This window comes from Chelonoidis abingdonii, chromosome 6, assembly GCF_003597395.2.
Source record: "Chelonoidis abingdonii isolate Lonesome George chromosome 6, CheloAbing_2.0, whole genome shotgun sequence".
NCBI classification, from domain to species: domain Eukaryota; kingdom Metazoa; phylum Chordata; order Testudines; family Testudinidae; genus Chelonoidis; species Chelonoidis abingdonii.
Window position 1 is genome coordinate 66,487,182 of NC_133774.1, and position 24,542 is coordinate 66,511,723.

General features: G+C 42.9%; 1 protein-coding gene across 1 annotated transcript in view; it reads right to left on the reverse strand.

Moving 5' to 3' along the window:
* SLCO4C1 (solute carrier organic anion transporter family member 4C1) overlaps positions 1 to 24,542 on the reverse strand; it is a 116,626-nt gene that overhangs the window by 31,527 nt on the left and 60,557 nt on the right. Inside the window, exons 4-7 of the mRNA XM_032765338.2 lie at positions 17,515 to 17,611; positions 16,125 to 16,246; positions 14,771 to 14,886; positions 3,569 to 3,713 (exon numbers count right to left, since the gene is read on the reverse strand). Of these exons, the coding sequence (XP_032621229.1) occupies positions 3,569 to 3,713; positions 14,771 to 14,886; positions 16,125 to 16,246; positions 17,515 to 17,611 (480 nt within the window). The remainder of the gene's footprint in view (positions 1 to 3,568; positions 3,714 to 14,770; positions 14,887 to 16,124; positions 16,247 to 17,514; positions 17,612 to 24,542) is intronic.

The window sequence follows — 24,542 nt, forward strand, 5'->3', positions numbered from 1 at the left end:
AGGCCATTAATGAACATATTGGTATTAAAGATCAGATTTAACACAGATAATTGTGGTGGCATAAAATAAACCCCACACCAATTCCACTTCTCTTTTCTATCACAAAAGAATTCTACACCCCACAACTGCTGGGAGCACAAAAGATGAGAGTCCCATGAAAAGAGAGAGCCAATAACAGGAGTCAGAGAGCAGCCAGGCCAGGGGATATAGGGTGAAGGGCAGCTGGAGGGGGAACAAAAGTGGTAATCACCGCAAACAAAATCCCCAATTGCCATTTCTTCCCCTCTACCCTAAAATAACTTTGAAGTTAAACAAACTTCAAGTGACATTCAGATTATTATTTAATTTCCTATGGATTAACGCTTTAGCTGAGTCTATCCTAAGAAAACCATAAATGGCATTCACCAGAGGTAGCAAAGGTGGAAACTGTTTTGTCAATATGACTCAAGACATTTTTATTCATATATTGTCTGTTGAATTAATTTAGATGGAATATATGGGGCCAAAGAATCAAAAGTGTTACTATAACCCAGTCACTGTTCAACATTAATTTTAAACAAGGTTCAGGGTTTGATATATAGATACTTCATCCTACTTAATATGGAGGCGCATGAACCAGCATTCACATCGCACTTCTCATCAATATCCAGAATGGGCCAGGAAAGCTAATGATCTAACCAGTGGACCAAATTTCAAGACAAATCCTAGTCATGTGCCAACTGAGGCATTTAGGAAGGAAAAAAAAACCTTGTCTGATATTAAAGATGTTAATAACTGCCCTTTTTAGAGAATAGAGATACAGTTAGTTGAGATGGGCTGGAACCAGGGCCGGTGCAACCATTTAGGCGGACTAGGTGGTTGCCTAGGGCACCGAGATTTGGGGGTGCCAAAAAGCTCCCCTAAATTTTTTTAAAATGGTTGAGCAGCCTCTGCTGCTGGGACAGAGAGGCAGCCCAGGGTGTCCCCTGGGTCAGGGCGCTGCCGCGGCAGCTGGCAGCGCAGGGCTTAGGCAGCAGGTTCTATACGTTTGCGGTGCTCGAGCACCTGCAATATTCAGGGCTGGGGGCCCTGCTCCAGCAATATTTGGAGCTCGGTCTCTCTACCGGCCCTGCCTGGATTGGGCCCCGGCCCCCCGCGGGTCTCCCCCCCACGCCCCGCGGGGTCCCTGCCTGACAGAAAGCAGCGCAGCATATCTCCCCTGCCTGCTTCTGTTGCTGGAGTACAGCGGCTCCCCACCGAACTGCTGTCTGCTGCCCCAGGGTCCTAGTGCCCCCCCATCTCCTACTGGCAGGGCAGGCTGCCCTTACCCTGTGCTTCCGCCCTCGCCCTGAGCCTGTCCAACACCCCAAACCCCTCAGCCCCCCACACTCTAATCCTCTGCATCAGCCCTGAGCCCCCCACATCATGAATCCCTCATCCTCAGCCCCAACCCTCATCCTCCTGCACCCTAATCCTCTGCCTCAGACCTGAGCACCCCCACATCATGAACCCCTCATCCTCAGCCCCACAGCCCTCATCCCACACCCCAGCCCTCTTCTCTAGCCCTAAGCCCCTTCCTTCATCATGAATCTCTCATCCTCAGCCCCAACTCTCATCCTCCTGCACTCCCTCCTATCCTCAAACTCCCTCCCAGAGCCTGCACCCCCACCCCTTCCTACACCCCCACCCCCAGCCTGCACCCAAACTCTATTCCAAAGCCTGCACCCCTCACCCCCTCCTGCACACCCACCTCCTGCCCCAGCCCAGAGCCTGCATCTAGCACCCAAACTCCATCCCAAAGTCTGCACCCCTCCTGCACCCAATCCCCAGCCCAGGACCTGCACCCCAGAGCTCCCCCTCCCAGAGCCTTAGGCAAGTGGGGGCGGAGTTTGGGGGGGCAGGTTCTGGACACCACCAAAATTTCTACAAACTTGCCACCCATGCCCCTGGGTCAGTGTGCCACCGGCAGCCCGGGGGTTCCACTGCACAGTTGCTGCTTCACGTCTCCCACCTCCCAGGCTTGCGGCACCAATCAGCTGTTTGGTGCCGCAAGCCTGGGAGGAGAATTACAGCAGGACAGCGTGCTCGGGGAGGACACTGAGTAGAGGTGAGCTGGGGTGGGGAGGTACCGCAGGGCTCCTCGGGCTAGTGGGTGGGGAGCTGCCGTGGGGGCGGGGGGCACACTTCAGGGTGGGGAGCTGCTGCAGGGCTAGGGGGGGCGCAAGGTGGAAGTTTCACCTATGGCGCGAAACTTCCTTGCACCGGCCCTGGCTGGAACTGTTGTTCTTGCTCATGTTGTTAAAGTCTGGTCCCAGTCCCTAGATGACAAAATAAGACAAACACTCACACAGAAAGGGAGAGAACAGAATAGTAAAGATAGAAAATCTGATTGTCTTTCATTTGCAACCTCACAGCTGGAAAAACACAGGCAAGGTACAAGTTTTATCAGCTACTCCAAGATCTGTCAAATTTGTAACAGCATCAAGCCGTTAATGTATTGCTTTTAGCTGCCTCTTTCTGGTCACAGGCTTGCTGCAGTGTTGCCAAATATGCAGTGTTGGCCAGCTAAACCAGATTAGACAGAAATAAAAAGGAGTAATTCTAATTAGACAGAAGTAAAAAGGAGAGAGACTGGAAAGAGAAGAAATAAGGTAGAAAAGGAAAAAGAATACATTTCGGGGGAAGTGGGAGAGACAAAGTTTCATATCCCAGGTGGTGTTTAGGATTCAGCCAGAGCTGCTGGAGATAGCAGTGTCATCTTACTCCCTCCCTCCAACCTGATCTGCTCAGGACATCATTCAGCATTAGGGTGAAGATGATCCAGGGTCACTGGAGACAGTGCAGGTGGCAACTAAGCTGGTGAAGTTCATGCCAGTGGCCAATTTTTCTTCCCAAAGTCTTCCTTGAAGGACCCAGAAATGGAGTGGTAGTTAGAATATAGACAATCCCCCCATTATTTTGGCCACCAATAGGCTTAATTTCCAACATACCAGTTTTGATTCACTGATTTCTGGTTCCACACTTTTCTTGTTCATCAAGCATGATCTTAACACGGTACTTGAGGATCACCGGGCCTTTTTGTTTTGACTAATTCAGTCTGTCTCTGTTTTGCACCATTTCCCATCAACATTTGTTGTTACAGGTTATTGTGACATTTATGAAATTACTCTCATTTTTTACAGTTGAGCTCACAATTAGGGTAAATTTGTAGGCCAAATTATCACAACACTGTCTATCCCTACGAGTGATAAAAATGCCTGAAGTTCTGTTGATGCTACAGTTTCTTCTGGTAGAGTTGCAACACTAGTGAATTACAGGGGATAGATGTCCTAGTGCAGGCAAGGGCACTGAGTGGAACAGTGTGGGAAAGAGTCCACTGCCGCTCTGAAGTTGGCATTTTGTAATACAAAGACAAATTTTTGCTAAAAATATGTATATATTAAAAGTTAGAGAAATTCTACAATTCCAAGTATGTACCAATCCCAAATTAATTTCTCTCTTCTACCAGCTAATTAACATAGGCAGCACAACATATATAGCACAAGATATTTTTATTTAAAGAGATTAAAAAATTGAAAAGTCACTTTACCTCCTAGTGTAGCTGAATAACTGGATGACTGTCCAAACTGATTTTCTATAAATTTTGGCAGAAATGTGGCAAAGCCAGTGGCAACTAAAGCTTCTGTAGAAGCAGCTATTATTAAACACATCAACACAGGATTCTTCAGCAGTATCTGGGAGGGAAAAGCTTGTTTAGTATTCTGTACATTCCTTCACTATAGTATTACTATTACTGAATGTGTTTAAAAATAACATTTTAAATGTCTGCTGATTCCCAAGACTTTTAAACCAAAGTATTACAAACCCTGAAATTCTGAATATGATTTTCTACTCTTCCACAACTGAAATAGGTTTATCATAAATTAGTCTCAAAGGATTATTTTTCTCCGGTACAGATGAATTGTCTTTTCTAGTTTTAGATGTTTGAGTGATACGATTTCCATCTATTAGACTGTGCTAAAGGCTCCCAAAGGAAGAGATCATATTGCCGGGAAGGCTAAATAACAAGAGAAAGCAAAGTTTCACTTTATTTTGCATCCTCTTATTTCTAACTATATTCTATTGGGGGGGGGGGGAATTTGGGGGCCAAAAGTTTATGAGTGATTAGGGAGAAGCAAGGAGATATACTCTATCTACTCTGCACTTTTGTCATTAAAACTTTTGTCGCTCAGGGTGTGAAAAAACAAACACCCCTAACCGTCAAAAGTTTTAACAACAAAAAGCATTGATGTGGCATTCTCCTACCAACAAAGCTACGTCTCCTCATTGGGGGTGGTTTTATTTTGCTGGCAAGAGAACTCTGGCATATACAGGATGCCATCCAGGAAGAAATTATCTGGCTGGAAACTGATTGTCCTCCTATGCTGTCTGCCACTGCTATGAACAGCTGGGAGTATTTACAGAAGCACTTGGGTCTGTCGAGGTAGAACATTAGAGTTCTTCTGACATCCAAGGTATGCAAATGTTCTTCCTCCCTGCTTGTATGAAGCTTCAGATGGAATACAAGCAAATAAATTGGGTGGTTTATACGGTGAAATGAAACCACCTTTAGGACAAACTTTGGATGAAGACACAGGTAAATCTTTTCCTTAAAAAAGGATTGGATATGAAGGCCCCAGTATTAAGTCATGCAGGTTCCCTACTCTTTTGTTAAGGTAATGGCCATCAAAAATGCCACCTTCAATGACAGATCCAGTACAGAGCAGGTAGCCAGCAGTTCAAATGGGGAACCCATAAGTCTGACAATAGAATGGAGAATCAGTGTTGTCAGGACTATGCTGGGGCTATAAGTATGACTCTGGCCTAGTCCTTTCTCATCTTCAGTAATAACCTGTGAATGAGCAGGATTGGTGACAAACTGTAGGTGAGTCTGCCTGACCACAGCTGTTAAAAAGGCAATTGTCACAGAACACAGGCTGTAACCACATAGAGAGCAGAACTGCTGACAGTTTCTGTTGGACTTTGTCATAAATATGTCTACTTGGGGAAACCGCCACAACTGGAAGATGTATTGAGCCACATCTGGTTGAAAAAAAACACTCATGGTAACTCAAACAATCAGCTCAGGTGGTCTGCTAGGTTGTTTCGTACACCCAGCCGATAAGATTCTTCTAGATCTATTGAGCTGTCAATACAGAGCTCCCAACATTGCCTCTTGACAGAGTGAAGAAGAGTGGGCTTCCCCTGCTTGCTGAATTAGAACACTGCTGCCTTGTTGTCTGTAAGGACTAATAGACTGTTTCCCTTGATCTGCAATAGAAATACTTAGCATGCCACTCTGGCAGCTTTCAGTTCTCTGTCACTGATGTGTTAAGCTAAGTCTTCTGAGGACTATACACCCTGCATTACTAGAGGATAGGTTGGTTTCCCATTCCAGAGCAGATATATCTGCCACCAGCATGAGTGTCAGTTGCAGACAGGTAAATGGAACACCTACCCCACCAAGTCAAGCTCATGGTAGCTTGGTAAGTTGACTGATGCCAGTCATCCCTGCAGAGAGTTCTGAGGCTCAATGTGACATACTGAACCACCTAAGTGCAAGAGGCCATACATCCCAGAAGTCTCAAACAGTTTTGTGCTGTTGTGACCAGGTTAGTCTTCAAATTTATAACAATTGATCAGATTCTTCTGGACTCTAGGTTCCAGGCAAAGGCCTTGGCTTGAGATGAGTCCAATACAGTCCCTATAAACTCTATCCTCTGAATCTGGGAAAGAAGAGACTTTTCTGTGTTGACTAACTGTTCCAGAGCTTTGAATGTTGACTAGATCAGGGCAACACTGTTCTGAACTTGCAGTCTGGACTGGCATTTGATGAGTCAGTTGTCCAGGTAGGGATAAAATTGAAATCCCAATTTATAGGGAATGAAGCTACTACTGCCATAACTTTTTTAAAGACCATGGAAGCTGTTGGCAGGCCAAAAGGTAGTACATTGAACTGGTAATTATTTTAATTTACCAGAAATCGGAGATACTTCCTATAAACTTGATTGATTGCCACATGGAAGTAGGCATCTTTTAAGTAGAGGGCAATATACCACTCCCAAGGACCCAGACAGAGGCTTCGGGAAGCTAGATGACGATGTGAAACTTTCTCTGTTTTAAGAATTTGTTGAGCTGATGCAGGTCTAAAATTGATCTGAGACCCTCTCCCCCTTTGCTTCCGGGATTAGGTAACAGCAGGAATAAAACCCCTTCACTCTCAGACCACATGGAACCTCCTCTTTGGCTCCCAAACAAAGGTTCAATTGTACTTCCTGGATAAGGAGTTTTTCATGAGAGTGGTCTCTGAAGAGGGACAGAGAGAGCACGGAAGGGAGGTGTAAAAGCAAACTGGAGAGTATATCCCACCTCCACAATGCTCAAGACCCACGGGTCCGAAGTAATTTGCGACCAAGCACTGCAGAAGTGGGACAGATGGTCTGCAAAGGTGAGGGAGTTTGAGTCTTGAGAGATGGAGACTGGTACATCAACTTGACCAGCCCCTCAAAATGGCTGCTTTGTACTTCTCAGGTGTCTTGAAGGACCCAGAGCTGGAGTTGAAGCTGTAGGAGTGGAAGGCCTAAGCCTATAATCCCTGGAGATTTTTTGACAGGTCCTGTATATGAGCTGATGTAATTGCTACCCGGGATTCCACCTTCCTTGATAGTATATGAATTGACCAATTCAACAGATGTTCAGCAAGGGGGTCCATGAGCAAATAAAGCACTTTACTTAATTTCCATGTTGTAATGATCTTTCTCACTGGAGGAAAAATATGAACCAGCCCTGGGATAAGTCTTTTCACTGATTGATGAGAAAAAAACTGTACCTCCCTCTAGTGGAGGATGAAATGCAGGTATCACTGCCAAATTGATTTTAATTGAAGCAAAAGATAGTCCTGAATACTTTAAAGATAACAGGAAATATATAATTGTAATAGAACATTGACATGGAGCAACTTTTAGACTTTGCTTAATAAGAAAAATGTTTAGAAAAATATTTCCATTTGGCAGTGTATGTAGTCCTAGGGGATAATTTTCTACTTTGAAGAAGAATGTTCTGTATCTCTGAAGAACACTGTCTGTCTACTGACAATATACAGATATTATCCAGGCCATGCGATGTAAAGAGGCTGGGTTTGGGTGGAGGATCAGACTGTGACACTGTGAGAACAATGTTTCTGAACTGGGTGTGTGATAAATTGATGATTTGACAGTGGCATTAGATCTGAGAAGCAAAATTGGTAAGGCAAAAGGGGAGACACCATTATAACTTGAGCCTTCAATTGCCTTATTTTCTGTAACACTTCTAGGATTAGGGGAAATGAGGGGAAAACATACATCAAATGACATGACCAAGAAGTCATGAAGGCATCTGCTAGGGATCCCAAACTCTTTCCTGTTTGAGAAGAAAAATCAGACTTTTCCCATTTGAACTGACACAAATAAGTCTATTTGGAAAAGTCCCCACAGCTGAAAAATTTGTTTTACAATTACATTTTTTAATTCCCACTCAGGGGACAAGGACATTTTCCTGCTCAATGAGTCAACTAGACCTTTTCCTCTCCTGGTAGGTGAAGAGCTGTCAGACTGATGTGATTCTGAATGCTCCATTCCCTCACTTTTATAACTTCTTGGCAAAGAAGGTCTGATCTCACACCTCCCTGTCTTTAGTTTTTGGATGATAAGCAGCCATGGAATTATCCATGAGTATATGGATTGAAGAATTCTTAATGCTAGATGGAAAACACTTTGCAAGCTAATCTCAATGCTCTTAGTTCTAGAGCATGTATGTGAATCATGGATTCTAGATGAGATCAGAGGCCACAAGTCTGAACATGGAAGAAGGTGTCAGGCACCTCCTCTTACTAGTCAGACCTAGTATTTGGGGTACAGGTTGAAGCCAGAGTAGGGTCTGGACTGGGCCAAGGGTAGCACTGGAATCAAGATCTAGGGAATGGCCAAGGTCAGAACCAACATCAGAGTCTGTAGACAAGCCAGAATCAGTACTGTAGCTGGAGTTGAGGTGCTTTTGGAAGGGACTGGAAGGGCGAATTGAATTCCCATACTTTTCCCTGTATCATCCACCATTCCATCGAGGATAAAATTTGATCTGGAATCAGCTCCTTCAGTGACATACAGTGGATTGTTGGTCTATAAACTGACTTGTTCCATGTTTAAATGGTCTCAGATGTACATTTGTAATCTTATTCACCAGATTACAAATGTACATGAAGCCACATGGCCTAGAAATTTGAGGCATTTTCTTATTGTTGCTTTAGGGTAAGTACAGAAATCATATTTGTTTTTATTTTTTGAAATTTATCTGATGGAGGAATGCTCTTGCTGCTACTAAGTCCAGGAGAGCTCTGATGAACTCTGTAGATTGAGACAGAATCAGAACTGACTTTTTAAAGTTGATCCTCAAACCCATGGATGAAATTAAATGAATCATTTTCTTTCCTGAAACTACTCTTGTGTTCATGAATTCCCCTGCACATATATGTATGGATAAATGTGGATCCCTTGGCTGAGTAGATGGGCTGGTACTACTGATGCTTTGTGAATACCCTCAGCGCCAATAAAATTCAAACACTCTCAATTGGTAACGATTCTCCAGAGCCAGAATATGTAGGTGCTTTCTGGGTGTGGGATATATTTACACATGAAAATAAGCATCCTGTAAGTTGAGGGTAATGAACCAATCCATGGGATCTACAGCAGGGATAACAAGAAATGAAAGTTACCATATGGAATTTGGCACATTGAACGTATTAATTGAAAATCCTGAGATCTAGAATCAGGCACAAACTTCCCTTCTTTTTCAGTATGAGGAAATAAAGAAAATAGAAGCATATCCCAATATATTCCTGAGGCACTAACTCTATTGCCCCAACTTAATTAGTGCTGTACTCTCACACTCACGAAGGGTCTAGAAAGAGAGGCAGACCACTACGCAGATTTCAGGATGCTTGCAAAGATGATTGAGAACCCTTTGGAATCTCCGTTGATGATTGGGAAAGAAGGGCAGAATGCTGCTCTGGTTGGCAGAGTCAACTTGAAATAGAGTGAGGCACTTGAGGCGTACTGGATCAAATTTTGTGATGACTGGCATCAGAGGAGGAAAGAATCTGCTGCTTGGATTCAGAGCATTGCTAGTGCTAGTGCACGGGTGTGCCCTACCTGTGGACTGTCACTTGTGCATCAGACTCAGCAGCCATCAAAGAACTTGTTGCTGCTTATACCATGCTCTGTAAAGAGTGACAGTGCCATTGAATTAGTTCATCTATCTCCTGGAACAACACTCTCATGACAGTAGCCCTGAAAAGGGACTAGAATGGGTGGGATGAAGGGATTGAAAATGGATATAACCATCACTGATTACTTGAAGGACCCATTGATCTGTGATGACCATCACCCAAGGCTCCTGGTAATTAGAAGGATGGAAACCAAATGCTGGAGTAGAAGGGTAAAGATCCTTGTAGACTAGTCCAAGATCCTTAACCAATGCATCAAATCTGATGTTTGATGTGCCTGGCTCGACTGATCAGTTATAGAAGAAGGAAGTGGAACTAAGTTCTTTTTCTGATATCTGTGTCTCCTTCTGAATTGCTCAGAAGGCCTCTGGTGAGGAGGAGAAGATGATTCTACATGTTTCTACATCTGGATAATAAAGATTGAGGATGAAACTGTTTCTTTTGAAACATAGTATATAAACCAAGTGATCTGAACGTGAATCTTGAGTCTTGTAATGAATGCAGAGACTTATCAGTTTTAGTACTAAATAGATTGTGGCCCCAAAACGATAAATCTTCAGTGGTTGCTTGTACATCTCTTGGTTAACCTGATGCAAATAACCAAGATGAGCATCTCATCACAATACCTGTGGCTACTGCTCAAAACACCACAATCCGCAGTATGTAATGCAGCTTGAATAAAGTTTTTAGCAATCAGTTGACCCTCTTCACAAAGAGCTTTAAATTCATCTCTAGATGCCGATGGTAACTTGTCCTTAAAATCTATCCCATTGTAGGTAATCATATTTGATAGAATAGCTTGATAGGAAGCTGAAATGTAGCTTTTCTTCCCAAAGAGATCCAGTCTCTAGGATGCTTTCTTCTTATGAGTAAACTTTCTTAATTGCTTAGATCTCTCATTGGCAGCAGCAATAACCAATAATGATAAAGCCAGATCAGTAGAAGAATGTTCATAACACTTGCATGGTACCTGGTATCAACAATCAGTGTGTTTTGAAGTAGCTGAAATAGAAGAAGGTGTCAGGCACCACCTCCCACTAATCAGGCCTAGTATTTGGGATAGAGGTCAAAGCCAGAGGAAGGGTCTGGACTGGGTCAAGGGAAGCACTGGAATCAAGATCTGGGGACAGGCCAAGGTCAGAACCAAGTCAGAGTCTGTAGACAAGCCAGAATGAGTACTGTAGCTGGAGCTGAGGTGTAAGCCAGGAGTCAAAGCTGGGTAGTCAGGATCCAGAGACAAACCAAGTCACTATTATAGACAGGGTCCAGATACAAAGAGGGTCAAAGCCAACGTCCAGGTCAAATCCAGGCTACAGGAAGGGTCAGGAAGCAGAGGCAAGGCTAAAGGGAGTCAGTAACAGGGCTGCAGAAAGGTCAGAGTAGGGCACGGACTAGATTGGAACAGGATTCAAGCAAGGCTGGGGCAGGAACAAGATCAAGAGCAGACTGGGAATCTCAAGAGAATGATACAGTGCGAGGCAGCAGGAGGATTCCTGGCCAGGTAGTACTGTTGCACAGATTGATCTGCAGCTTTAGTAGGGTTGGGGAAATACCTGAGCCTGGAGATCATCTGACCCCATCCTGGCTCAGGGATAGGTTGCTGCCTCATGCTAGAGGGCTAAGTCACTGCAGGTTCTGTTGGAAGGGTAAGTCAGTGAAGCTGGATTGTTCCTGCATGCCTGAGCAGTTACTCACCTCAGCTCCGTTGCAGGGATAGCTGAGCGAGCAGCCCCGGTTTGGCTGAAGGTTTGCCTCACAGCAGGGGTAATCCAAAGATCTTTTGATAGGTGCAACATCCCTTCATTATTGGTAGTTCAATGCTGCTTTGGGATGTTGGTTGTAGGATATCAAACAATTTATACAGTTTCTCCTGAATGGTCTCCAAAGGAACTTCCAGTGTTTTTGCAATATGCTTCAATAATTCCTGACAGGGTTTAAATCATCAGCTGAAAACTGTGTATCATGAAATAGTTTAATCAAGCTAGGGAGAAAAACCAAGTGAATTGGGAAGACTCTCTTGATGACCAGATATTTCACCTCACTAACGAATTGTTGCTCCTTCATTTCTTAAACATGACAAGGAGAATGATAAAACCATGAGAATTTGCCACAGGTGACTTAAGAATAGATCCCGTATATTATGGGACAATGTTTCACAAAAACTGTGATCCATGAAGGCCAATAAGACCATGGTTAGAGACCATTTGGGAAAGAGACATTTGGCCAATATGGAGAAAACCAAGGAGTACGGTGAGAATTAACATCCTCAGATCTATTCAGAGGTCCTTCCCCATATGCCTCCTTAGATTATTTTGTTTCCGTCAATCAGATTTTGGGTTTTTTTGTGGAGAACTCCTATCAATCTCAAGAGGAGTCAAAGTCTTTGGATGAAAAAGTTTCTAACACCAAAGACGTGACAGAAGACTGAAGGACCTGCATGGGACTCATATCCTTAATTGCATTTGTATGTTGATTCAAAGAGATTTTCATTACAAGTATCCTCACATCTTTTCAGGGAGGGAATCTGTCTGGCACCAAAATTGGAGAAACCTTCAGGAAAAATGACTCGGGTTCTGGAGTGATGCTGATATCTGGCGAAGGCACAAAAGAACCTTTTAGAGCTCGAATTTAATTGTAAAAGTTCCCATCACTGAGGACACTGTGGCTACCTCTCTCTGCTTTGAAGCTTGTCCTGTAGCTGAAAATCAGTGCAGGCTTTGATAAAAGCCATTGGTGCTAACAAAGGAGTCACTGATGAAGACCATCCTGAGTGCTCCAGTACTACTAAATAAGGTAGATGATCTTCTTGATCTCCTTGCCAAAGACAGAGAAGGTGTCTGCACTGGCTTTCTGTTACAGTGTGGCACCACTTGCCCAGGTCCTGCTTTTTTTCCCCTTTCAATGGCTGCAAGGGCTCCTCAGCAGACCTCCTCTGTACTCCTGAGTCTTGGTCCCAGAGACAGTGTTCAGTACCAGGAAAAGTACAGAGTTAGAGCCACAACCTTTCAGGTGTCACTCACCAACAGAAATTGGTTCAATAAAATGTATTACCTCACGCACCCCGTCTCTCTAATATCCTGGGACCAACACAGCTACAACAACTCTGCATAAAATCAGAGCCACTCAGTTCTAAGGCAGCAAGGATCCCTGACTGCTTTGATGGATTTTTCTGAATTCCTTTTGTCTTCTTGACTGCTCCTGAATCAGATATCACATCTCTGGTCATAGGAGAGCTGGAAGGATGAGTTATGAAAAAAGAAGCCTCTGTTATCATGGACCTTTCTATAAGAAAAAGTGTCAGTCCAGGCTGCTTCTCCTTTGGTTTGTACTTCTTGAAGGACTTGCAAATAGCACACTTAGCAATGATATATTCCTTACCCAGGCAGTAAAGATATTTGTTGTGGCTGTTAGAAGAAAAATCCCCCCGGAGGAGGGATATGGTTTGAAACCCAGAAATATATGTTCTGCTATAAACTGTGCGCTTCTCTCTCTGTATTTTTAATCAACTACCTACAAGCTAAAAGAAACAGTAACCAGAACATTTACTCCTATTTATATAAAAAAAGAATCAACAATCAGTTTAATCACTAAATAACAAGGTTCCTACAGACTAACACTATGTTGTTCAACTCACTTCCTATGGCAGTTCAAAGGAACTGAATGGCAGTTGAGGTCACTGTGCCCTTTATGACTTAAAATGGGGGAAAGCAGGGGGACATGCGGCAGAAACATAAGCATGTGCAATCCCTACTAGATGCTGCTAGAGTCAACATTCTGAACTGCTGTGCTGGGCACAATGGACACAATAAAGTGGGATCCACATGTGCAGTAACTCAAAGAACAACTCAAGTTCTTTCACTAAATGAATTTTTTTAAATGATCTTTTTAACTGAAATGAAACCCCCTCTAAGGCATACCTTTTTTGATAAAGAAAACATCTCTAAAGGTAACTAGACAACAGCATTATCTATGAGTTTTTTTAAAAATCCACCATCTTGTCAAATAATGCAATATTGAGAGATGATCTATGAAATTGTCTTTAAAAAACCATTTTTAAACCATTACAGAAAAGGTATCTAACTGGTTCCATTTCTTATTTAACCTCTTAGAACTCATTAACATGTTTTCCCTCTCAGGCTGCAAGAGGGAGATTGTAAAACATAGGTAATAGTCTCAGGAAGGAGAAATTACGTATCTGATGTTGTTGTCTAATGATTTATTACATATCTAATGTTGTCTAATCTGCAAAAGAATTACAGATTTGGGATTATGCTTGGCTCAAGGGCAGTGAGAACTCAGATAACATTTTTACAAGATGCTTAAATCTCACTCTTAACCACACACTATCCTTGCTCTACTCTATCTGTTCCTATTCTGAGCAAAATGGGGAAAGCATTAAAAACATTTTAAAGCTGTACCCACATCTCTGCACTGAAAGTGGGTGGTAGAGTGTGGATCCATAACAACTTTCATCCTCAGAGAACAAGTTAATAGTTGTCTGTCTCCAAAAACAGACTAGTTGCAGTCTTCACTCTTGAGGACAAAAGATTCAGATATGAGTCTCTAGCCAAAGGTCAGTTAAATGCAAAGATTCCTCATGATACAGTAGTAACAGAAGTGAACAATAACAACACTCTTTTGGCAATTCCAAAGCATAGTACATCCAAAATACATATGTTGTATTTAGAGAGAGATCTCATAATTTAAGGTATATAGGTTGCTGTACATCTGTAACAGAAAGGTCAAACCTGGATTCATGCCCAATGTATGACGGAAGAATAATGCTTTGAAAAAGTATAGTCAGTCTAACCTTATAGTCACTGATGGAAAAAAAAATACTATTTTAACCCACTTTAGATAAAAGCCTTTGCACTACAGAGGCAGTTTGCTATCTGTATGTGTTGTGAAAGTCTTTTCATGGTTTATTACCAGATATCCGATTCTCCCATGAGAAGGAGGTATTTCATAGTTCATACAAGCTCTGTTGTAGCTAACATCTGAAGTTTGATTTTCTTTTAAACTGTTGACTGCCCTTCCTTCCCAAAAAATTATTTTGACTGGAAGAAAGTTTTCAGGGTGAGGTTTCCAAACATGACTCAAAGATTCCAATCTTCTCCCAGCGTAAACAAGATACGTTGATTACATGACTCTGTGACAGACTTGGAAGCTCATTCAAAACTCCGTGTTTTGAAGGGGTGGAAGGTCCCCGAACACCACTTGACTGTGGTTAAAATTATACTCTATGCTACAAATAGAAGATCACAATGTAACATGTATACTTTTGTCACTATCCAGTATCTATTCCTACAGTCTTGTCCCAAGATAGTTCTGGAATATTTCCCATGCAAGCCTCTCTGTAAACAAAAGTGCGTTTTCTACATGTCTATGAAGCTGTTAGCTCATTTAAGTGGGTCAAAGTATCTCAAAATTATGTAAACTACTGTAATATGCAAAGAACAGCTAAAAATCCTGCATTGACTTTATTGTTTACCTTACCAAAAGAGCCACTGGAAAATCGTTAAAATTTTTCCCAATATTCCTGTCTTCAACAAATGCCTCACTTCCATCATCATGAGTTTCAGAAATTTTTTCAGATTGTACTTTTGCTGTACCTACAGAAAAACAAGTTTATTTTATACAATGAAAATAAGGAGCAATATAGTGCTTGTAACAAATTTATCTTTAATTAAAGTGCAGCATTACAATAAATGCTCCATTTCCCAAAAAAGGAAACATCATGTAGATTTTGCTAGACACTGCAACAACGCAGAATGAAAAGCAGATCTATAATGCATTTCTGTGGAAAGTAGAGCTCTGCTTAGTGTATCACAGTAAAAACATCAACGGCAAGCATGAGAGTTGTTGGTGTTATCAGGCCCATCTAAAGAAATTTCAGACTCATTGAACCCTGTCCTGGTCATTTTACCCTATCCATATCACCTTTCTGCACCCATACTTATAACTCTCCTCTTCCTTCTGTCTTTTTTTCTGTCATTCCCCACACAGAATGTTTTTTAAAAAATATTTTGGAAAGAGCCTGTTCTCTTTGTAATACTAGCTGTACTAACAGAAAAGGCTTTATAAAGATCTATAACCCTGTCCTAGGATACTCGGATATGCCTCACGGCCCCGCCTATACAGCAAGACAGGAGGTTGAATCTGAATTAAAGGCTGCAATGCAAGACTAATTAAGTCAGTAAGAGATGTTGGGTGCTCAGGTCATTTATTTAAACACCTAATATGGACTTGGGAGCCTAATGTGAGGCACATTTTCTTTTGAAAACTTTAGCCACCACATCACTGATCACTGGCCTGCTAAACCCAGGGTTGTGAGTTCAATCCTTGAGGGGGCCATTTAGGGATCTGGGGCAAAAATCTGCCAGGGAGGGTACTTGGTCCTGCTGTGAAGGCAGGCAACTGGACTCTATGACCTTTCAAGGTCCCTTCCAATTCTATGAGATATGTATAGCTCCATATAATTACATCCCCTATTTCCCCTTGCCCTCAGCCTATTTCAGCTAGACCCTCAATCCTCTCCCAGTCCTATTTCCCATTAAACCTTTCAAAAACCCTCCCACAGACAATTGTCTTCCTCCTGCCCAACAAGCTTTCTAGGATTTCACTGCTTACTTGTTACACAAAGCTTAAATAATACCGTAACTACAAGGCTTTATGCCTGTTTTTACAAATGGTACACTGAAAGCACAGAGCAATTAAATTATTTGCTCAACATCACACAGTAAGTCAAGTGAATGGAACAGAACCTCAGAGTTCCCATTCCCAGTCCATTGCTCTAGCCACAAGCCCAATCCCGCTCCTAATAGTTGGTTGATTAATAATTAACATTTACCTGGTAAGTGCTTTGGAAAACACGAAAAAGGTACAATCAGAAGCCATGTTCCAAAACAGCACAAGAGAAATGCTATCCACCATGCCCCAAGCCACCGGGGGTCATCTAGATCAATCTCTGGGCTAGAAAGGATTAATTTGGAAAATGCAGATTTAATAATGACATAAACATCTTACTAGTCACACAGAATATTGCCCCAAATTATTATGGCTTTAAAAGTTATGCACTCAGTGTCTCCCATGGCACTAGGAGAAAGCTTCCCAGTACCATGCTTTTTCCTCATTGTTTTTGGGACTTATTAAATTCTACTGTTTTACTTTTTTGTATAATAAAGCATTCAGCACATTATAAATATAATCAAGTCTAAATGCAGACGCTTGAACCAGAATGTACTAGACTGACTAATAAGGGAACAATGAAAAAACAGGTCTTGGTAAGGTGCAATGTCACCACCACATCACTGATCACTAAATATATGTTTAATACTATTCAAAACAATTCTGAATATCTTTACAATCAGTGGATTTTTACACAAGGCAAATGTGAATTAGATACTAGTCCCATCACGTTGAAGTTGCATAAGCGAAGTCACAAAAGTCAGGAAAATGCAAAAGCAAACAGCAACTATAACTCAGCCAAATCAGGATTGTAGGAATTGCTATATTGGATCAGTCCAATGATCATCTAGTCCTGAATCCTACTGCATTTCTGTAATAGATTCTTCAAAGAACCACCCCCTGCCCCCGTAATGGAAAATTATGCAATTACATGCCCTTGGGAGAGGTTTCTTCCTAATCCCAAGAAGTTAGTGGTATATGTCATAAATAACTGCGGAATGATAACCCATACAGATTTTTTAAAATCTAATGTTATTGTGGGAATCCTGCAACATAACCCCTGAAATGAAAGAAGTGAGATCCCCCTCCTCATATCACCACTAAAGGAAGTCTCTAGACAGGAAGTGTTCATGTGCTGAGAATGCAGGTTTGGTCTTATTTTAAGGTTGATAAACAAAAGAAGTAGTAACTACCATCTCCAAAAGCTGGAACTAAACTCATGCTCCTGATTATCAAGGAGTAACTTTTCTCTATAGAAAAGATTAGGGTTTAGGTCTCTTTTCTTGAAAGTCATTAGGGAAGACTAGATAGTTGCCTAACAGGTCAGAAGGTTTTTCAAAAAAGTCCACAGGAACAATCTTATGTTCTCTGAAGGAAAGAGCTATTATATGGAGTGGAGCTCAACTATTTCCCCTCTTATGGCAAATTCCATAATCCTCAAATGAAGCCATAGGAAGTACCTGAATATTTTAGTAGATTATCATTAGGAACAAGGGATCAATAAAAATAGCACTCTGTTGGCTGAACAGAAGAAAACCAGAACAATGGCTTGCCTTGTTTGAAGAGGGGCATCAATATAGATATTAAGCAGCTGCCCTCCCAATACATAGCCAATGGCAGGACCCAGCAATGACATGGCATAGCCAATTCCTAAAGAGAAAGAAAAAGAAGAAATGTTTTCCATGTCACGTCTCAGCAGCATATACAGTTCTAAAATGTAAGGTTAAAGAAAAAATTCAGTGTGTAGATAATAGTAAAAGTTCATAGACACACAATAAAATAAATACAAAAAATAAATTCCATGCCATTTTCAGGGGAGGGAACAATCACATTTACATGTTCAGCGTAATGATTTATAGAAATCAAAGATCTGTAGAAATCAAAATATACACTTGTCCATTATACTATTAATATCTTTAACATGATCTTTTACAACTATTATTTACGAGACAAGGTGGGTGAATAATAGTTTTTACTGGATCAACTTCTGGGTATTTGGGTGGCCCGTTCCACGATGCAATCTACTTCTCTGGAGGAGTGTCCTTATTTGGAGAAGATGGTTTTAAGTGTGTTAAGGTGTATATCCCAGACTTTCTCCTCAGAGCATATTCTGTGCTTGGCTGTAAATAACAGATATTTTTCTGTGTTTGGGGTGGTTATTGGATCAATGAAGGTAGGTGTGGTGACCTGTGAAACTATTGTACATGATAGTCAGTAGGGTTTCACTGTTGAAACTGATTGCTTTGTCCAGGAAGTTGATGCTAGTGTGGGAGTGTTCTAGAGAAAGTTTTATGAATGGAAGGTGGTAGTTGAAGTTGTGGTGGAAATCTACAGGGGATTTTAAACCATCTGTCCAGAGGATAAAAATATCATTGATATATCTCAGGTAGATCACTGATTTCATGGTGCATTTATCCAGAAATTCTTCTTGAAGGTGGTCCATGAAGAGGTTGACATATTGGGGAGCCATCCTGTATCCATGGCTATTCCCATGGTTTGGGTAAAGTATTTGTTAGTGAATGTGGAATGGTTAGGAGTGAGGATGAAATGGATGAGTTTGGTGATGTGTTTGGGGCGATATCTGAGGGTTGTCCATTGTCTTGTAAATAGTTGAGCCAAACAGCTATGCCAACATTGAGAGACATGTTGGTGTAAAGGGAAGTGGCAACCATGCTGGCAAGGATGATGTTCTGAGGGAGGCTGTTAATACTGCAGTTTGTGGAGGAAGACAGTTGTGTCCTGGAGGAAACTGGCCCTTGTGTGATGAGTAGTTTGCGAATGGTTTCTAGGAGTCCCAATATTCCTTCAGTAAGAGTGCTACTGCCAGATATGATGGGTCTGCCTGGGTTCCCTTGTTTGTGTATGCTGGGAAGCATGTAGAAGGTCCCTGGGGTGGGTCATAGGAGATGAGTTTGTATAGTTTTTCTTGAAGTTGGTTGGGGAAGGAGTTGATAATATCCTTAAGTTCCTGGGTAAATAGTGGTGTGGGAGTCATCTTTGAGTTCTTTAGACTAGGTAGTATCAAAGAGTAGTCTTTTGGCCTCATTAATGTAGGCATCACTGTTGAGGACTACAGTGAGGCCCCCATTGTAACTTACTAAATTTCTCTTTTTGTTCTGTGACTGCAGAGGTGTTAATGGGCCATTCTACCTTGAATTGTCCCTTACAATATGTGCTAGCTATTTATGCTAAACAATCTGTTCCACGTTGCCTTTTGCGGTGATGTTCAGGGTACCTTTCCCAGACCTAAAGAACTCTGTGTGGCTCAAAAGCTTGTCTCTCTGACCAACAGAAGTTGATCCAGTAAAAGATATTTCCTCATCCACCTTGTCTCTCTAAAATCCTGGAACTGATACAGCTACAACTACACTACACTGCACGCACCTATTATTTAAGGCTTTCTTCTTTCTCAAAATAGTTTCAAATCTGTAAAAGTAGTTTTGCCTTTACACAATACCTGATTTATATTACTGCATGCATTTTGCCTACAAAAAGATTGTGTTATATGGAACAGAAAGCTTGCATCCTTACTGTGTGAAAGAATTGCACAGCAAATAGCTGAGTGCTTGAATTATATGGCTACTTCTCTCTGTGTGTTTCAAAGCACTTGAACCTTGCCATGTCAGGTAATATGACTACTATTTTTAGCCTTAAACATAAATGTTCTAAAGTAAAAAAAATACCAGTCTGTTTGAGTGCTTAAATTATTAAGAGAACACACCTGTAGCCTGGAAATTCTAAATAAAAGCATATAGAAGTAAAACGAAAAGGTACTTTATTTTTTTAAATCTACTATGACCAGAAGTCAGGTGTCTGTGTTAGCAGCTCTGGCAGCCGTAATATCCCTAACACTTGAAGCACAGTAAAGACTACAGCTCCCTGTTTCCTTTAGGTCTGATTGATTCAAGAGCAATGGCACTATACACTTTCAACACATCTTGCTAAGTCATTGGAGCGGGAGGAAGCAGAGGCAGGGGTAGCTAGTCTCACTGAAGAGAGCTCTTTTGTCCACCCAGAGAAGCAACACAGGCCATGTCTACACTACGGGATAATATCGAATTAGCTAAAATCGGTTTTATAAAACTGATATTATAAATTCGATTTCATGCGGCCACACCTAGGACAGTAATCGGCGTTGTGCTGTCCATATGGTGGGCTAACGCGATTTCTAAGCGTTGCATTAGTGCGGTAGCTCTCATCCGTTAGCTATCCCATAGTTTCCCGACAGTTCCCCGCCCCTTGGAAATTTTCTGAGGCTTGAATCTTTATGCGTAGGATGGTTCTGGGTAATTGTTTGTAAGTCATTCCTTCTCGGGAACATTCTCAGGATCAATTCCTTTCGCGCCGTCTTCCCTGGATTTGCGCCTTGGCAGACACCTTTAGCCGACACATGGAAGCCGTTCAGCATTTTTTTTTTTCCGGCATCCGTATTGTGTACTGGTAGCCGTGACAGAGAAGCTCGATACTTGCAGCGCTACACAGCCGCATTCACTTGTTTTGTTGATCAGCAGAGATGGTTACCGTCGTTCTGTACCGTCTTACTGGCCGGCGTAAGACTTGGCAATTGAAATGACGTTATCTCTCCCCTCTGGACATGATCCGCATCGCTTCCATGCAGTGCCCTGGACCTGAAATGCGAAGGAGCGAATGGGGCGCAACGCAAAGCAATTGGGATTGACCCCCGAGTCAATTCTCTCCTATGGTTCTAAAATGAGTCAGCCTGACCAAATAGAACTAAGGGGCAAGTGTTTAAGACCAGTGTATCAGAGAGCAAGCTGACTTCCGTTGTCAGTATTTCACAGGGGGGCCCCTGCAAAGCAACTTATCCCTTCTTCCTTCTCCCCAACCTTCCTGGGCTACCGTCGCAGTGTCCTGCCATTGTTCATGAGTAATAAAGAATGCAGGAATAAGAAACACTTGATTAGTGACTATAAAATGGGGGGAGGTAATCTCTCCCGGCGCTGTCATATAGTCCAGGCAGGACTATTAAGGCGATAAGTAATATGAGTATTGTGGCGAGAGGGACAGATGCTTTTGCTATGACAGTGCCAGCAGTACAGAAATCTTCTCTTTACACGGAAGGAGGGGAAGGTGAGGCTGAAGCCCCAGTTGCTATGATGAAGTAGTTATTAGCCATTCTGTCCCTGTCTAACTACGGGAGCTAACAGAATGTTGCCCTCATGTCAACAATGTTAGATATTATGCGGACGTTATCGTCCTACTCCCATCTACCACCAGGGAGGGGAGGGAGAGAGGAGCGGATAATGCTCTTCACATGCTGCAGGCATCGCGTCTCACGGTCGCAGCATTCAGTACACATAGGGTGACTTGAAGTAGAAGTTCAAGAAATGATTTCTTTCCCTTTCTTCACGTGGGAGGGTGGCGAAAACTGAGGAGCTATTACCCTGAATCCACGCCGATGACACGTTGTTGACCTACGAACTGGGAGACTCAGCCAAGGAATGCATAATATTTCAGAGACTGCTGTGGACTGTGGGATAGCTAGGAGTCCCAGGTACCCCTCCATCATGAGGCGCCATTTTGGTCTCTGGCTTCCGTTCACAGCTTGTCACGCAGCGCTGTGTCATCCTGGAGTTTCATTTTTTCAAACCGCTTCTGGCATTTACTTCTAAAGTTAACTTGGGTCTGTTCATACGGTGCTCTGATGAGAAAGATTGTCTCCAGCTACAGCAGATCAGATTCTCAAGTATCTCCCGTCACGGTCCTGCCATGCTGGAAGCTCTTTTTGGATTTGGACTTCGGCAATCGCCCCGTGTGATACGAAGCTCCACACTGGCACAGAAATGTAATTTCAAAGTTCGCAAAGGGGCTTTTCCTGTTTTACCCTGGCCGCAATGCATCCAGTTACAAGATGTTGCTGTCCAGAGCGGTCAGTGGTGCACTGTGGGATACCGCCCGGAGGCCAATAACATCGATTTCCGTCCACACTAACTGTAATCCGATATGTTAATATCAAATTTAGCGCTACTCCTCTCGTCGAGGAGGAGTACAGAAATCGATATAAAGGGCGTTGTAGTGTGGACGGGTACAGCGTTAAATCGATTTAACGCTCTTTAAATCGATTTAAACGCGTAGTGTAGACCAGGCCACAGATAGTTCTTTTCCTGCAAAGCTAGAGAGAAGAACAAGCAGCATGCTTTCTTGATTTTGCCTTAGGGCAGGTCTACACTGTAAAAAGATGCTTTCTTAACTCAGGTTAGATAACCTATGTTAGTCAACTTGATTAAAATAGTAGTGAAGACACAACAACTCTTTTTTTAACTTGTATCAGCACCTCTAGTTTATCCCTATACACTTTAACTTGAGCTGTTCTGATGTCTCCAAGTTACTATGTCTTCACTGATATTTTAACCAAAGTTAGCTAATCTGAGTTAACACACTTTTTCCTCTACTCAGTATAAGCATACCCAGGGGTGGCTGCAGGCCCCAGCACGCCAAGCACGTGCTTGGGGCGGCATGCCGTGGGGGGCGCTCTGTTGGTCGCCGGGAGGGCAGCAGGCACGGCTCCAGTGGACCTCCCGCAGGCGTGACTGCGGAGGGTCCGCTAGTCCCACAGCTTTGGTGGAGCTGCAGGACCAGTGGATCCTCCGCAGGCATGCCTGCGGGAGGTCCACCGAAGTCGCAGGACCAGCGGACCCTCTGCAGGCACGCCTGTGGGAGGTCCACCGGAACCGCAGGACCGGCGATCAGCAGAGCGCCCCCCCGCGGCATGCTGCCGTGCTTGGGGCGCCAAAATGTCTAGAGCCGCCCCTGAGCATACCCTTAGTCTTTTTAGGCCTAATAGCCACAATATCAGAGAATCATAGCCACTGGTGAGTATAGAGACACACACTAACTTTCAACCAAATATTCATGACTGATTACATAGAAAGGATTTTTGCCAAAATTCTGTATAATGTTTTCAATTTTGCTGCATCAGTGATCTGGCCCAGCTGTGCAATTTCCTTGTAGGCTGAAATTTCTGGACTGAATTTGTCAGGGATAGGACTGGATTTCTTACCAATTCAACACTATCTGAGTATCTCCTTAGATAACAAGGGTGAAATATTGGCCCTGCTGAAGTCAGTTGCAAAACTTCCATTGACTTCACTTGGATCAGGATTTCTCCCCAAGTTTGTAGGACCCTTGGATCCAGGAGACTTAGGATAAGATTTTAAAGACCTATGATCATGAATGGGAACTCACTCTAAACTCTGAGCATGTGGAGTGGGGAGTTTTACCTGCCTAATAACTGCTGGACTACATCCTAAAATATCAGCAGTAATCAAGTTACTTTCCTTTTCATACCAGATAGAACTTTGGTTTTGCTATTTTAGAATGCACTTAAATGTGCAAATGGAAAAGAAAGAATGTAATTTAAATCTTAAAATAAATTTGGTAAATACCTAAAAAAGAAAAATCATGCTTGAGTGCCTTAATTCAAAAACACACACAATGCATAATAAAACATACACTAAATCTGTCAGGAAAAGCAAAAATATCCTGTAGGCATCTTGTAATACATTAATGCATTCCTGTATACAGTAATAAATTATCAGCTCTAACATGGAACGATTAACCTAGTTACTTAGCCATTTGTTATATTTCCCTTCTAGGTTTTGTTGTGTTATTAAAATAGGCTGCTTTTTAAGATGACACTACTTTTTTTTTCTACAAGTTCATATGTTTATCTGAAATCTAGATGAGGGCTCGGCAACCTCTGGCATGCAGCTCGCCAGGGTAAGCAGGTCGTCCTTGGGAATTAGCTCTTCGACCTAGGAGCGCCCTCTGCAGGCCGGTGATCCACTTGCCATTGGCCCCCGTGTTCCTCCCAGGACTCCAGTGCCCTTATCTCAGGATTCTGCCTCCTGCAGTACCTCACAGTCTTACTGAGTTTCCCCATCCCAGGGGAACCCCCACTCTCTATCTTCACATCGCCTCAGTTGTGGCTACTGCCAATCTCTGTTTAGCCCCCGCGCCCTGCAGTCTATCAGTCGATCATCACAGGCAAGAAGGGGTTTGAACTGGATGCCTTTACCCACTTCCAACTGCCCCCCTACAAGCCCACTACCTAGGAGGCCTAAAACTAGGCCCTGCAGCCTGGGGAGTTGCTGGCCTAGGGCTTCCCAACTCCTAAGGTCTTTCCCCAGCCCAGCCCAGCCCTGCCTGCAGGTCCCCTGGGTGAGCTCCCCAGCAGCCAGGCCTGTCTCCCTCTCAAGTCAGAGAGACACGGCTCCCTCTGACTTCTCTGGCCTTCTTATAAGGCCCAGTTGCTTAGATTGGGGCGTGGTCCCAGCTGCAGCCACTTCCCCCAATCAGCCAGGGTCTTACTCCTTTGCCCAGCCCCAGCCCTCTGCAGGGCTTTTCCAATACCTGCCAGGCTAGAGCAGGTGTTCACCCAACTACAGTAACATATGAAAAAAAGAGTCTGGGTGAAGTGTTCAAGATATCGTGGGGTTCATCCTGACCCACCCTATAAAACAAATAAAATAGCCAGTCAGCAAATTTCCAACCTGCTGAGACAATAAGCATAGCCTTGTCTGTTTCCAAAACATCTACATGCCAACCATTACAGCAACCA